We start from the raw sequence: 12,873 nt of genomic DNA, 5'->3' as shown, positions 1-12,873 counted from the left end.
GCGTTCAACAAAGTCAACTTCCACATGTAATGGGAGAAATATTGGTTCAGTAGATGAAGGTCTAGCGGTTGGAGCAAGTGAATTTGTGACCGTTGATCAAGATTCAAATCCTATTAACAATAGTCGCTAGATCGAACTTGTCACGTATAGTTAGCCTAATGTAGTTTAGGGTTCTCGTATAGTTTACAAACTATTATACTAGAGTATAGGAATATTGGAATAGTGTCAATTGAAATTTTTTATTTATTTATTTTGGTCTTTTTAAATACAGTAAGCTTTCAATTCGGGAGTTTGAATTTCTCAACTTATAAGCTAAAAATGAATGGGTTGTTAAATTATGGGCTAATTAATATTTAATCACTACCTTCTTCCTACTAATCACGGCATAAAATGAGAATAATGAATCATTAATTAATTAAATACATACAAAAAAAATACATGAGCACCATCGCCGGAAAACGGTTACAGCATGAGATCTGATCTCGCCGGCAACCTCTTGAAGAAATTCGTCGACACAAACGGAACTTTACCCCTGAGCTTAGGGTGCCTCAGCACGTACAGCCCCAAAACCAGCACCACTATCTGAAACGGCGTCGTGTACATCACAACCGCCGCAAAAAGGCAGAACGCCGCGAACAATGCCGATGCCCGTGGATCTCTCCAGCTCATCAGAGACTCAAATCTCTCCCCCTGCACCGCTAGATCTCCGACCACCGTCTGGATCTTCCCGCCGATGCTCCTCAGCCGGTCGTACCTCATCCGCACCACGTCCGGCGGTCTCGAGGTCGGGAAAGTGTCGAATTCCTCATCCAGTTCGTCGCCGCTCACTGCGTCGGCGTGGGAAAGACGGATGTCCATGTGCGGCGGGTGCCTAGGTTTCCGCCTGTAGTTCCAGACCGCGATGAAGAAGAGGTACAGAAACAGGGTTGGGAAAATCAATTCGGGGTAGAGAACTAAAATCACGAGGAGCACGTGAATCAGAACGGTGGTGAGAGGGTTCCTCCAATGGCGGATCTGATCGAACCACCTCGCGACGGCGGCCGCGCCGCCGACGACGCTCATCACCCTCACGAAATTAGCTTTCGCCTTCCTCACGCTCCAGATGTGAGATCCGGCGTCCACCATGTACTCCACCGCCTCCTTCTTCAGCGGCGGCTCCGATCTCCCCAGCCGCGCCGCCACTATCTGAACGGCCTGATACCTCAAAGCTTCCAGCTGCGCCACCGAGAGCGGGTGAACATAATGCATTTTCGGGAGCAACGGATACGTGTACTTCTGCAGCAAATTGAGGTACGACGCGCACGAAAACCTAACAGCTATCTGTATCTCCCCCATCTTCTTCACCCCCGAGGGTTTCAGCACAACCAGAGGGTAAGAGTGCGTGTAAACACGCTCTGTCTCGAGCGTGGACAACCTAATCCTCACCTTCCCTATGCTGCAATCCTTCCCCCCTTGAAGATGGCCGTTGTCAAAAACTCCCACAGTGATCACAGTACAAGGATCAAACACCTCCCATGTATACTGCTCGTTCCATTTCGGCGAACCACTGTCGATTATAGTCCTCGTTCGAATCCATTTCGGCCCATATTTAGCCACACAGTAAGCATCAGTGGTCCCTCGCCCGTCTTTCGTTTTCATCGGTGACAGCCCCGTCGCACTAATAATCCCCACCTCAAGAACTCCAATGCTCGGTTTCCACAGCAGCTTGGAGCTCGGCCTGTAATCGCTGCTGTAATAAATCGACTCGTCCATCACATGGTAGCCACCATCCAAGCTAATCCGTAAATGAATCTTGCTCGAAAATTTAGCCTCCTTTTTCGTCGTTGTTCCCTCAACATACGCATGCTTCTCGAGATTGTGCCACTTAGCCTGCACAGGCTTGTTGTCCAGCCTTTTAGCGAAACTGCTCAGCAACATCACGCACCGCCCCAATACCTCGTCCTTATTGGGCCCCACTCGATCCTCCACCGTTAAAATCAACGGCTCATCGAACGGCTCTGCAGCAACGAAGACCAAATCCTCATTCCAAGTGGGGTCCACGCTTCTCACCAGAGATACTCGAGTTCTCAAAGCCTGATTTCCGAGAATGCCCTTCACATAAATCTCAGGTGGTCTACTTCTATCACTTGGAAGCAAATCTTGGCATTGAATGACATTGACTCTGAGATACCATAGCCGAGGAGAAAGATACACCTTCCCTCGAATATTCGAAACCCCTTCACTACCAATGGTGGCTGCATCGGAATGCCATGCATCGGAAAAAGCTTCATCTGCTTGAGTTCCTCTCCAGAGAGCAAGCATGATTTCTCCATTATTGAGCTTGTCGCCTTTCTTGTCTTCAAGCTTGTACCATTGTGGGGCCAAGGGGCTATCGGGCGGGACACGTCTCGGGACATCTGCGAGGTCGAAGAAAACCCTACCGATGAAATCATCCATTACGACATCCTTATCCTTTACAACCACTTCGACATACGAAGCTTGGAGCTGGTCCTGAGAAAAAGCATAGACGAGATTCCATTGTGGGTTGGATTTCTTTTCAAAATGCTTGGTTACTCCTTTGTAGTTACCGAGCCTGACTTCTACGTAGGGATGGCATGTGCCTGTGATGTCCTTTACAGGCAGCTCTTTTGCTTTGACAACACGAACGTATAAGTATTCCATCTGCTCGACTAGGTCGTAGGCGCAATTGACTTTATCACCCCCGGTGATCACACCTGAGCCGGCAATCTTGGGGGCTGTTTGCTTCAGAGCGAACTCTTCTGGTACTGGATACTTCTGCATTTTTTTTTTAATTTCTTTTTTATCTCAGATGTCGAAACTACAGAAAAGCGTGGATTGAAATCAGAATTCTGGTGCTTTTTTGATGGTATCACTGTTCTTATGTGATTTTCTTCTTTTTTGCTATTTTAATAAGTATGTAAGCATTGATGGGAGTTGTTTTGAGTTGCTGCAACTATCTTGGAAAACCAGTGAAGACTTGCATCACTAGGGAAAATAATCAAGACTAAAGAATAAAGAGTTGGTATATATATATATATATATATATATATATATATATATATATATATATATATATATATATATATAATATATATATATATATATATATATATATATATATATATGAAACACGCAGTTGGGGTGTGATGTGAGTAAATCTTTGCAAAATGCAGTGTGATCCAAACCAAATAAAACCTAATCACTCTCTTTCTCATAGTACATAGATTTTGTTTGTTGTAGCAAATAAACCCCCACATGCAATGATTTCGATTTTTTTATTTTTATTTTTAATATTTCGATTGACTGCTTCTCAACCCTTTATTTTTTCCTTATTGTTTTTTCTTTTCAGAGAGTTGTTAAAGAACACTATACCAGAATGTAGTCGAAAATCAAACAAAATTACTCGCTATTCGAATCGAGATTGTTCATTAATAGTTCATTTAAGCTCGACTTTTAAATATGACGAACTAAACTTGAACTCAATTTTTTTCCTTCGATAAACTATGAAGGTCGAGCTTGATATACCGAACCATCTGGTTGTTTTAACCCAACAACAGAAAGAAATCACAAAAAAATTGCAGGTTGGTCCCGCATAATTAATTGAATAATTCAGTTCTAAAAAGTTAGGAGACTGAGAATAAAATTCAGATGTACTTACTGCAGAGTACTTTTTCAGCATTCAGATTATTCCTGTATGATTGTCCTTCATATAACAAATATGACATCATGGAATCTTGAATTTTTCCTTTGAAGCTAGAACTTTTTCACTTGGACAGTTTCGCCCTTCTTCTTTCCGGACTCGAGCATTGCATCCAAAACAGCAACATCTCTAGCACCTTCCAGAAATGAAATACGAGGCTCAACCTGGTAGCTCCCGTCTTTCTGTACAGAGGGCCGATGAAAAATGAAAACGACATACGCCATTTCAATAGAAAAAAAAAAGTTATCGACATTAATTTCTTCACAAGGAGTAGGAGTTTTATTTAATCACTCGTACTTTTAGGGTTGCCAGTGAAATATCTGAAAGAAATGTTTTAAGCTCCTCAGTCACGCCACTGAATGGGTAAAACCAGCTTTTCGTTTGGCCATCAGCCGTGAAAAGAACAACCTATGATCGTATCAAGATCCGAAAAAATATATAAGTTCACAATAAATAGTAAGAGATTACAAAAGAAAAATAATAATAAATCATTTACTGTGTAACCATGCTTCCCGTCTTTGTTTCCTCGCTCGACTTGTAATGTTCCTTTTAAGCCAACCATTCTCCACAAAACCTACGAGCCGAATGATATATATATTATCAGACAAAGGGCATTCCAAGAAATAAGAATAATGACTATGTACTTGATTTGATACCTTAGGAGATCTAGATGATACTACCATCACAAAAACTCCAGAACTCCCGTTCTCCAGTTGACTAAAGGTGCAAAGAAGAAAAAAAAACGATAGACGTGAAAAAAAAAAAAGAGAGACAGAGATTAATTTTGAACCGAGTCAAAAGTATAAATCGGTTATAGATTATTTCAATATATTAAACCGTACATTGTTGAGGAGATATGATCGGGGGGAGGCAAACTCGTATCAACATGAGAGGTAATAGCCGACACTGAAGTAATCTCACTTCCAGCCAGCTTTGAGTATTGACGAGAGTGCATAAAAGTCGCATACACGGTTGTAAGCATATATTAACTAAACATACAAAGTTCCATTATTGAATTATGACTTTCAGATGCAAAAGCGATAAGGTTAACTCACCATTCTTAACCCGGAAATGAAATGCACACCCATATCGAGAATGAAACCACCCTGCCAAACCAGGAAACCTATTAGTCCAAAGCAATAGAAAATTAATTTTTCAGCCTATGGATAACATTTTAACAAAGAAGATGGACTTACGAAATATAACACTTTTTTTAAAACAGTTTGGAATCATAAAAGTAGCAGTAAAATTTGGTTCTTAATACAGCATATAGGAATGTGATAGCATTTGCGATTTTGACTACAATGTTGGTTGATAATATATGCCGATAATAGTAGTAAAACTCACAAAAAGGTCCCGCCTCCAAGAACTTGAAAAATATGGATTTGAGCTATTCATCGATCCTTCAATAATGACATGGATATTAATGATGCCTCCAATTTCAGCCATCAGTTTTTTGCCCTGTAAAATCCGCAGTTGTTGATTGGTACATGATCGCATCACATAGTCATATTTAACAAGCATGTTCTATGTAATAAGTAATAGGTTAGTCGTATATGTATGTGTGTGTGTGTGTGTCTATATATATATAAACAAGTGTGAGGTACCTCCACAAAGGCAGGTTCAAAACGATAGTTTTCAGCAACTGCCCAAATTGGCGCTGGGTTGAAAGAGGTGTAGGACGATATCGCTGTTTCGAGCTCGGTAACAGCTGAATTGACAGCAATCGATTTTTATTTTAATTATTACCAAAAATGGTCTATTCTTTATTCCCGACATCCATATAGATATCACGGCATGGTTCAACATATATAACAATAAAACAAGGATTTGTATTCAAAAAGGAAGCAGTGTCGTACTTACAAGCTGCAGCTGGTTTCTCTTCAGAACCAGAAATTCGCAAGACACGTAATAACATGCAGGGAAAAGACACTTATCAGTTAACATTATATGAAACAAATAGAAGCATATCTAAGAGATGACGGCACAAAGTTAGGGTAAGAACAACATGAATTTTCGTAGAAACTCCATATAATATATCACGACAGAGTGAATATGCACTTTATTTATCATTTAATAATCATCACCTTGCAGAACGTGTTTTCCGGCCTTCAGCAATCTCAGTGACATATCCACCTGCAAATTAAAAAAAAAAAAAAAAAACACGGTTTACTTTTCGGTTTTCCAGTTTTCCGGTTTTCCACAATGACATATTATGATTTTTCAGGTTTCCGCAAAACTCAGCAACCCTGATAGTAAGTAAGCATCAAAACGGAAAAATGAGTAACATCAACAACATCAGGTGTTATTTTATTTAGGGAAGTGATCGGCTCGATCGAGCCATAGAGAAACCTTTCGTTCACAAAAACCAACCATAGTATTGAAGTAATGTAATCCTCCAACTATCAATTCATAAATAAAACTAAAAAGTGGTAAGCAGATGCTAAATGACATAGCAATCGAGGGCATTATTTATACATAGGTGATATCATCATGTTCGACAATCGACACACACACACACACACACACACACACACACACACACACACACACACACACACACGCGGAGGAGGAGAAATAGAGTTGCCTGAGTCTGTCCGGCAAGAACGACGGCGACACCGACAATGGAAGCATCTAGAATGATCTCGTTGAGTCCAGCCTCTCCCCACTTGCACTCCACATCTGGGAAATACTCTTTAGCAATCTCAACAGCACCTCTCGCTGATTCCTAAACATTAAAATAAATTAAAATTCGTATTACTTGGAGAATCGAAGAGTAATTTCCGGTGGCGCAAATTGGTTTAGTGAGTAAAATGCAGGAAACGTGTGATTAGTGATAGGGATAGAGAATGATTTGCCTGGGTGCGGCTCCAAATAGCTCTAAGGACTAATAAATTGGAGATTTCGGCTAATCTGGGAATGTAAGTATTTCTGACAAAGATCCCTGCCCCGAGAATTGCTATCTGCGGTGATCGCTGCTCCGCCATTGATGGAGCACTTCTTCTTCTTCTTCTTCTTTTTTTTATTTTTTTTATTTTCAGTATTATCAGTGATTGATTTTGATGAATGAAGTACGAGCTTTGGATCTTAGTCTCAGACCAGAAACGTTTCGTTTAACAATATTTAGAGAGAGAGAGAGAGAGTGAACTGTTTATAAAAAGAAAAGGGGGAAAAATCACAATTTTCACCCCTCATGTTTGTACTTATTTCATAAGTGGTCTCTCGTGTTTACAAAAAATATATTTGGTCCCTCATATTTCAATAATTTAATATTTTTTGTCATTTTCGTCAATTAACCGTTAGTTCGTCAATTAAGCCAGTGACGGGCATACACTTTATTCCGTTAGTGAATGACTAAAACTGTTAATTTAAATGTTTGAAACATGATGGACCAAATATGTTTTTTTACGAACGTGATGTTCAAATGTGAAATTAGTGCAAATTTAAGGGACAAAAATTGTATCACGGTACGTTCATTTTTTCTTCTTTATTTTCCCCAAAATAATCTTATATTATTTCTTATTTGAATTTCCTTAATTATATACTTTGTAAAATAATCGAATACTAAATCCTGAATTAATTCCTTTGTTCATTCAGTTTTACATTTGCAGAAGAGAAACAAACGCCAATAAAATATTCCATATCAAATACATATAATTTAATTGCCTAAAGTAAAAGAAAACAAATTGGGGAATTACATTCTTCGATATCAGGTCACGCTCAGCTCACATACTGCGAAATTTCGGTACTTCAAAAATTTGTACCTTTTACCAAACCGAACTATTCGGTTCGGTACGGTTTTTACCGAATTAATTCGGTAAAAAAATATGTGAAAATACCTAATTGAAGAGCCTGAAGACAAATATAGGGCTATGAAACTCAGTGAAACTGCATTCAGCTTCCAGTGGTGGAATGTATATCTCTTCCCTGGGTTCCTCGTTTACACCAGTCTGTGTTGCGTATTCCATTGCCATCTCATAGTCAACCTTCAATTCAATTTTACATACCCGAATTCATTAAATCATTACTAAAAATATTTTTAAAAAAATCGGGGGAGAAAGAGAAAAAAAAAAGGGGGAACTTGTCACCTGTTCTACATGTTGAGCAAGCTTTTCACGCAATGTTTCTTGTGTGACTAACTGAGCCGAAACTTGTTTCAGCAATTCCGCATCCTTACCATCGTAACGTCTTTTCTTTGAAGCGTGAGCGCGCGACATCTCTTTTAATATATCGTATATAGCAGTTGTCGCATTAGGAATGTACCTGTGAATTAAATAAAATCTTAATGCAAGTTCATCTGCACGTCGGTAATAATATCACATACAATGCTATAAAGAAAGACTTACTTGTTTAAACTCCGCTTTCTCTCTTGCTGCTCACGAGCCTGTATTCTTTTTACTATTTTAGATTTTAGCTGGGAACAGCACTGCTGAATAGCTGTCTGGAGAGCATAATAATTTCTGTTAGGCTACGAAAACTTACTCATGAAAGAAAGTAAGTTTTGTGCACATTCGTCGTACCTTAACTGCAGAAGCGATTTCGCTGATGTCATCACCAATGTACTCCTTTCCGGTACCTTTGAAAGGGATTTTGGTGCTTACAATGCTCACAAAGACACCTATCTTGTCTTGTGTTTGGTTGATTTTATAATTGTTCCAACTGAAAAATGACATTTAATTTGTCCTGATTATTCTTGATTTTTAGTTCCTATTTTTTTTTCCAAGATATGTGCAACAAGCAATTACCAAATTACGTAGTTTCGGAACTTGTGAGAAATTCTATTCAGTTACAGAGACTGTTTCATTAAGGAACTACAAACCAATATTAATCCGATTCCAATGAGTTAACAAATAGATGAGGTAGAACATGTGCATGTGTCTTACTTGATTCTCTTCGCAGCAGTTCGGGTGACGACATCAGCACCTTGCTCGAATAGAAGTGGAATGCGGTTGGCAAATCTGAAAATATTCAGGCCCTAATATTCGACCAATGCATATAAACCCCAAAGTCAGACACCGGAGAGTTAACTCGAGAGATATCAATCTGTAATACAAAATAGTGGGGAACTCACTTGTTTAACATCTTTTCCACCCAAACTAAGTCCTGCTTCCACAATGAAAGGGTGGCCTTCAAACACTTGAGCGCTGCTCGAGACAAATAAAACTCTTAATTTTCTCTTTTCTAGCTAAAATAAAATCCCATTTGATCAAGTATAAAAGCATACGTCCAGAAGGCTTAGTGATTGACATTACCTTCCTGAATAAGTAGCAACCATATCTGGATGCAGCTCCTTTATAATCCCTAACCGTAGATTGTATTCTCCAGCTGGGCTAAGACACTGTTAATTTTTTCGAACTTAATGCAGTCAGTTAAGTATAAATTGAGTAGAACCAAATAAGGATGAAACGAAAAAAACAAAAAATGGCAAAATAAAAATCACCGAAAGCAAAGAAGAGTAGGGGGACGAAGCGAAAACAGTAGAGCTTACATCACCACTAGGATCATCAAACTTTGCTTGACGGAACAACTGATGGATGCGGACAATTTGCTGAGAGGTTAGAGACTTAACAGCCATTTTCGGGCTAAAATCTGTACCCATTTCCCCTATAATGTAAAAACATGGACCACCACCCAGTCAATACGAAACTGTAAAAAATACAGATATTATATCGTACAATGTGATGCTTGCATCTGGTTAACTGAAAACTATACACATACACTTGATCTCCTTGTCCTTAATCAAAATTATTTTATTCAATGCAACATGAACACTATTTTTCACAAGTCAACAGTATTGAAAAGTGTTCTGCCATTCTACTACGCAAACAATAACAACTATTGCAAGCTTACCAATTAAGCGCTCGGCATGTGACTTCCCAACATTCACGAATTCGTGTTGAAGAAACTGTAAAAGATTTTGCTTTGAAGTTTCGGTAATGAGTCTTTTTATCAAAAGCAAATCAACTGCTGATGGATGGTACTTTGTCTCAAGTGGAGCTGGAGGCATGATATCCGTCCTCCTTGCAAATCTCACTGTCACATTTTTACTGCAAAAATATACAAATGAGATTTTGTACTTTATTTCACTAAGATAGCTAAACTATAATTTTCAAGGGGCTTCAGAGAGAGAGATGTACTCTGGAGATCCGGACAGAAACTTGAAAAGAAATTGTGAATATGGAGTGATGACAGCCATTTGACGCATATAGTGTAGTATTTTAGACTGTGGATTCAAAGAAAATTATTCATAAGAGAGGAAAGTAATCCAATTATAAGAATTGAGCCTTAAGCCAGCGTTAATTTGCGGAGTCATACACGATAGGTTGTCCAATTGCCCTCAATTACTATCTGGATTTCAGCTCCATGCCATCCTTCCTCATTTTTTCTTTTCTCGTGTACATGAATGTGAGGAATATTCCTGGAAATCAATGAATTTTTGTATCAATGTCTATTAAGAGCCAACAAATTCAAGTTAAATATTCTGAAGATACATTTGCCATACTTGTTAATATCTATATCTAGTCTGCAAAACGATGAATAACTTTGGCCCTTCATTGAAGAAAAGATCTCAATGGGTAGACCAGTACTCATCTTGGACCAAATAAGTGCCTGCACACGAGAAAGATAAGTAAACGATCACATTGTAAATTGGCATAACTGCCAATCGACAAAACGACCATACAAGTTATAACAATGAAAATTTGGCCAATTATTTCCAGAACCTACCATCTTTGCACCTAGCCCGTATTTTCCACGCGTCTGTTTTAAGCCATACTTTGTTCCAGAGAGAACTGCACATATGCCACTCTTAGAAGGACAACCGAAAAACATTACAATAGAACTTTTGCAATTTTTAATACCACGCTGAAAATACGACTAATTTAGAATCATTTCAGGAAATTAAAAAAATTCGCAGAATCAGGTAGAGAACCTCGTCCAAACATATTTGGGATATCATCATGCGGCATTCCTCTTCCATTATCCTACATTAAGAACCTAATCCAATCAGAAGAGTATTAATGAATAAAACTGCCTATACTACACTTCTGCGTCCACGAAACTTAAATGCAAAGGGCTAATGATTTTATAATTGGAAAGCGAATCCCAAAGGAGTAAACGGAATGAAGTGCTTGCACCTTGCAAGAGACCCTGTAATACGAGGTCTCACGACTCTTCATGGGCTTGACAGCTGTGGCTGCTTTCCCTTTCTTTCCGAGAGCGGCACTTTTCGCCTGATTCTCTTGAATACGAGCTTCCTTTGCAAGTCTTTTCTAAAATTTAAGAATTTAACAGAACTAAGATTAAGATTATGGACTCTAAACAGGTAGATTGAGATAGCTAGGACTAAGATTTAAATGCACCTCGCGAGCTTTGACTGTCTCGAAATCATCGTATAGCGCTTCATCGACGCGCCCATGGTCAGCAAGACCAATCATGGAATTGTACTGGTTTTTCCCAATCTCTTCACTAGAGCGGTCAAACAATAGAGCATCAACAGCAGTATATGCCTAATCAAGATCAAGCTGAAAGATAAACATACTGACTCTTACATTGTTATCTCTATGATGGGAAGTTCGGCGATTGACTCAGCTGAATCGAGCGCATTTTCAACAAGTTCTCTGACAGTAGTGTACAAACATTTTCCTGGCTGAAAAGACACGGAAGATTGATAACGATTAGGAACTTAAAAAACCAACGTTCCTGCAATAAGAAAAGGTCAAAGGGTCCAAATACGGCACATTCAACATCAACTCAGCCTCCATAGTTCATGGCAACCACATTTTACACAATATTTTAATTGAATTAAAAATTAATCAAATGCTTAATCAGAAACAGTAGAAAGTAATTTGCAGCGTTTTTTTTATCCCTTTCAGTGAGCCGTCTTCTCCGAGTGCAGATCGTTTATGGTGAACAATCAGCAACCGATATAATTTTAGCTTCTCACTTAGTAGACATGGAAAACAATTAATACAGCAATCAACAGCTAACATCAGCAGGGTACAATTATTGCAGCAATCAACCATGGGAAACTGATTCTGTTTGCATAAACGTGTGGTAACACTTATGCTATAAGTCTACAGTTTTCGTATCGAGATTTCAAAATACAAAGCAGAATCCAATTCTTCGCAAGCAAAAGAAAAATTCGTAGAAATCGAAGACGCGATAGTAATAAAAATAAAGCTCACATTGTCAAAACCAGCAATATTCTTGTTATCCGCGAAGAACTCCGCCGGAGATTCTGCCCAAATTACAACAACAAATCTCAATCCCGTGACAAAAATCGAAACCACATAACATCAAAAAACACACAGAAATTCAACGATTTTAGAAAGCGTACTCTGTTTGAGAGTCTGTGCAGCATCTTTAGTCTTCCTAGGTGTTTTCGATTTTGACTTCTTCGTCTCCGATGGGCTCTCACTGCTTCCTCCTACTTCCATTTTCGCCGGAACACACACACAGCTCTTCACTGTTAAAAACCCAATTATGGGGGTTTTGTTGTTGGCGCTTTTTCGCCAGTCCCGCGCAAAAACCCGCTTTCAACTCTACAAAAGGCATTTTGAAAACAAGAAAGGATTAATCGTGTTTTGGTTTAAAATAATACTGGTGGGCTGTTATTAATGAAACGGGTATGGGCCATGGTTTTTTCCGGCCCAATCTCTCATACTTCACCAAAAATATGTTACAAATAGCAAAATTAGCTAAAAATCTCATGAAATAATTGTTTTAATGCAATTAATTTAAGTCCTTCATAGTCAACTACACTATTTTCATCTAAGACTAAATCTCAAAATTATTTTTAATTATATGTTTTTAGATTTATATTTATAAATAAAGTAATTAGTAGTTGAAATTCTAAAACAAACAAGTATACTACATATATATGCATGAATATCGAATGAACTATGTTCTAATTACTTGAAATATTCAAAATAATGCATAAACTATTTTTTTTTAACTAAAATTTCGAGGAAATAAATAAAAATAACTGTATTTTCTTTTAGATCTGGGAAAATCCACTCGCTCGCAATCGGTTTATACTATGTTGCACCGGGTGAAATACACCCAGTAAATATTTACCATTTATATACATACATAGAAACACACACACACATCCAATGCGTGTAGTTCAACAGTGAAAATTCACCTAATGTAACGCTCATCGAGTGTAGCAT

At 38.5% G+C, this 12,873-nt stretch overlaps 3 protein-coding genes and 1 long non-coding RNA gene across 4 annotated transcripts; 1 reads left to right on the top strand and 3 right to left on the bottom strand.

The window, feature by feature from the left end:
- Window positions 1–285: 285 nt before the first annotated feature.
- On the bottom strand, window positions 286–3,882 carry LOC105951099 (FT-interacting protein 3). The gene is made up of 2 exons (XM_012974493.2): window positions 3,659–3,882; window positions 286–2,775 (listed from the first exon to the last, which is right to left on the bottom strand). Exons 1-2 carry the CDS (start codon window positions 3,677–3,679, stop codon window positions 463–465), a joined length of 2,334 nt encoding a protein of 777 aa, XP_012829947.2. The 5' UTR covers window positions 3,680–3,882; the 3' UTR covers window positions 286–462.
- LOC148770908 (uncharacterized) lies at window positions 2,625–2,971 on the top strand. Its single transcript, XR_016030720.1, has 2 exons — window positions 2,625–2,762; window positions 2,915–2,971. It is a non-coding gene; the product is annotated as an uncharacterized LOC148770908 (long non-coding RNA).
- Window positions 3,565–6,820, bottom strand: LOC105951155 (NAD(P)-binding Rossmann-fold superfamily protein). The gene is made up of 12 exons (XM_088816399.1): window positions 6,559–6,820; window positions 6,288–6,428; window positions 5,788–5,836; window positions 5,564–5,581; window positions 5,308–5,411; window positions 5,048–5,161; window positions 4,756–4,806; window positions 4,543–4,631; window positions 4,357–4,417; window positions 4,197–4,274; window positions 3,998–4,108; window positions 3,565–3,882 (listed from the first exon to the last, which is right to left on the bottom strand). The coding sequence occupies exons 1-12, from the start codon at window positions 6,685–6,687 to the stop codon at window positions 3,754–3,756; spliced, it is 1,074 nt and encodes a 357-aa protein (XP_088672525.1). The 5' UTR covers window positions 6,688–6,820; the 3' UTR covers window positions 3,565–3,753.
- Window positions 6,821–7,254: 434 nt separating this feature from the next.
- TOP6B (topoisomerase 6 subunit B) lies at window positions 7,255–12,254 on the bottom strand. The gene is made up of 19 exons (XM_012974526.2): window positions 12,039–12,254; window positions 11,887–11,939; window positions 11,251–11,348; window positions 11,062–11,167; window positions 10,837–10,971; window positions 10,632–10,683; window positions 10,427–10,491; window positions 10,203–10,309; window positions 10,016–10,118; window positions 9,838–9,923; window positions 9,551–9,747; window positions 9,189–9,304; window positions 8,953–9,038; window positions 8,772–8,844; window positions 8,584–8,675; window positions 8,221–8,359; window positions 8,047–8,141; window positions 7,789–7,963; window positions 7,255–7,686 (listed from the first exon to the last, which is right to left on the bottom strand). The coding sequence occupies exons 1-19, from the start codon at window positions 12,136–12,138 to the stop codon at window positions 7,540–7,542; spliced, it is 2,025 nt and encodes a 674-aa protein (XP_012829980.2). The 5' UTR covers window positions 12,139–12,254; the 3' UTR covers window positions 7,255–7,539.
- Between the last annotated feature and the right edge of the window lie 619 nt (window positions 12,255–12,873).

This window comes from Erythranthe guttata, chromosome 4, assembly GCF_056151865.1.
Source record: "Erythranthe guttata isolate IM_541 chromosome 4, IM_541, whole genome shotgun sequence".
Classification (NCBI taxonomy): Eukaryota; Viridiplantae; Streptophyta; class Magnoliopsida; order Lamiales; family Phrymaceae; genus Erythranthe; species Erythranthe guttata.
This window is presented reverse-complemented; position numbering and strand designations above follow the sequence as displayed.

What these genes read in the sequence shown, in the direction of transcription:
- LOC105951099 (XM_012974493.2), bottom strand. Translation starts at nt 3,679, where the DNA reads ATGCTGAAAAAGTACTCTGCA. An exon ending in TGCTGAAAAAGTACTCTGCA is followed by an intron (nt 2,776 to 3,658) that starts GTAAGTACATCT and finishes AAAAAAATGCAG; the next exon opens with AAGTATCCAGTACCAGAAGA.
- TOP6B (XM_012974526.2), bottom strand. Translation starts at nt 12,138, where the DNA reads ATGGAAGTAGGAGGAAGCAGTGAGAGCCCATCGGAGACGAAGAAGTCA. An exon ending in TTTCTGTCCGGATCTCCAGA is followed by an intron (nt 9,748 to 9,837) that starts GTACATCTCTCT and finishes ATATTTTTGCAG; the next exon opens with TAAAAATGTGACAGTGAGAT. An exon ending in ACTGCTGCGAAGAGAATCAA is followed by an intron (nt 8,360 to 8,583) that starts GTAAGACACATG and finishes GTCATTTTTCAG; the next exon opens with TTGGAACAATTATAAAATCA.
- LOC105951155 (XM_088816399.1), bottom strand. Translation starts at nt 6,687, where the DNA reads ATGGCGGAGCAGCGATCACCGCAGATAGCAATTCTCGGGGCAGGGATC. An exon ending in CTATTTGGAGCCGCACCCAG is followed by an intron (nt 6,429 to 6,558) that starts GCAAATCATTCT and finishes TTTAATGTTTAG; the next exon opens with GAATCAGCGAGAGGTGCTGT. An exon ending in CTTGGAGGCGGGACCTTTTT is followed by an intron (nt 4,807 to 5,047) that starts GTGAGTTTTACT and finishes CTGGTTTGGCAG; the next exon opens with GGTGGTTTCATTCTCGATAT.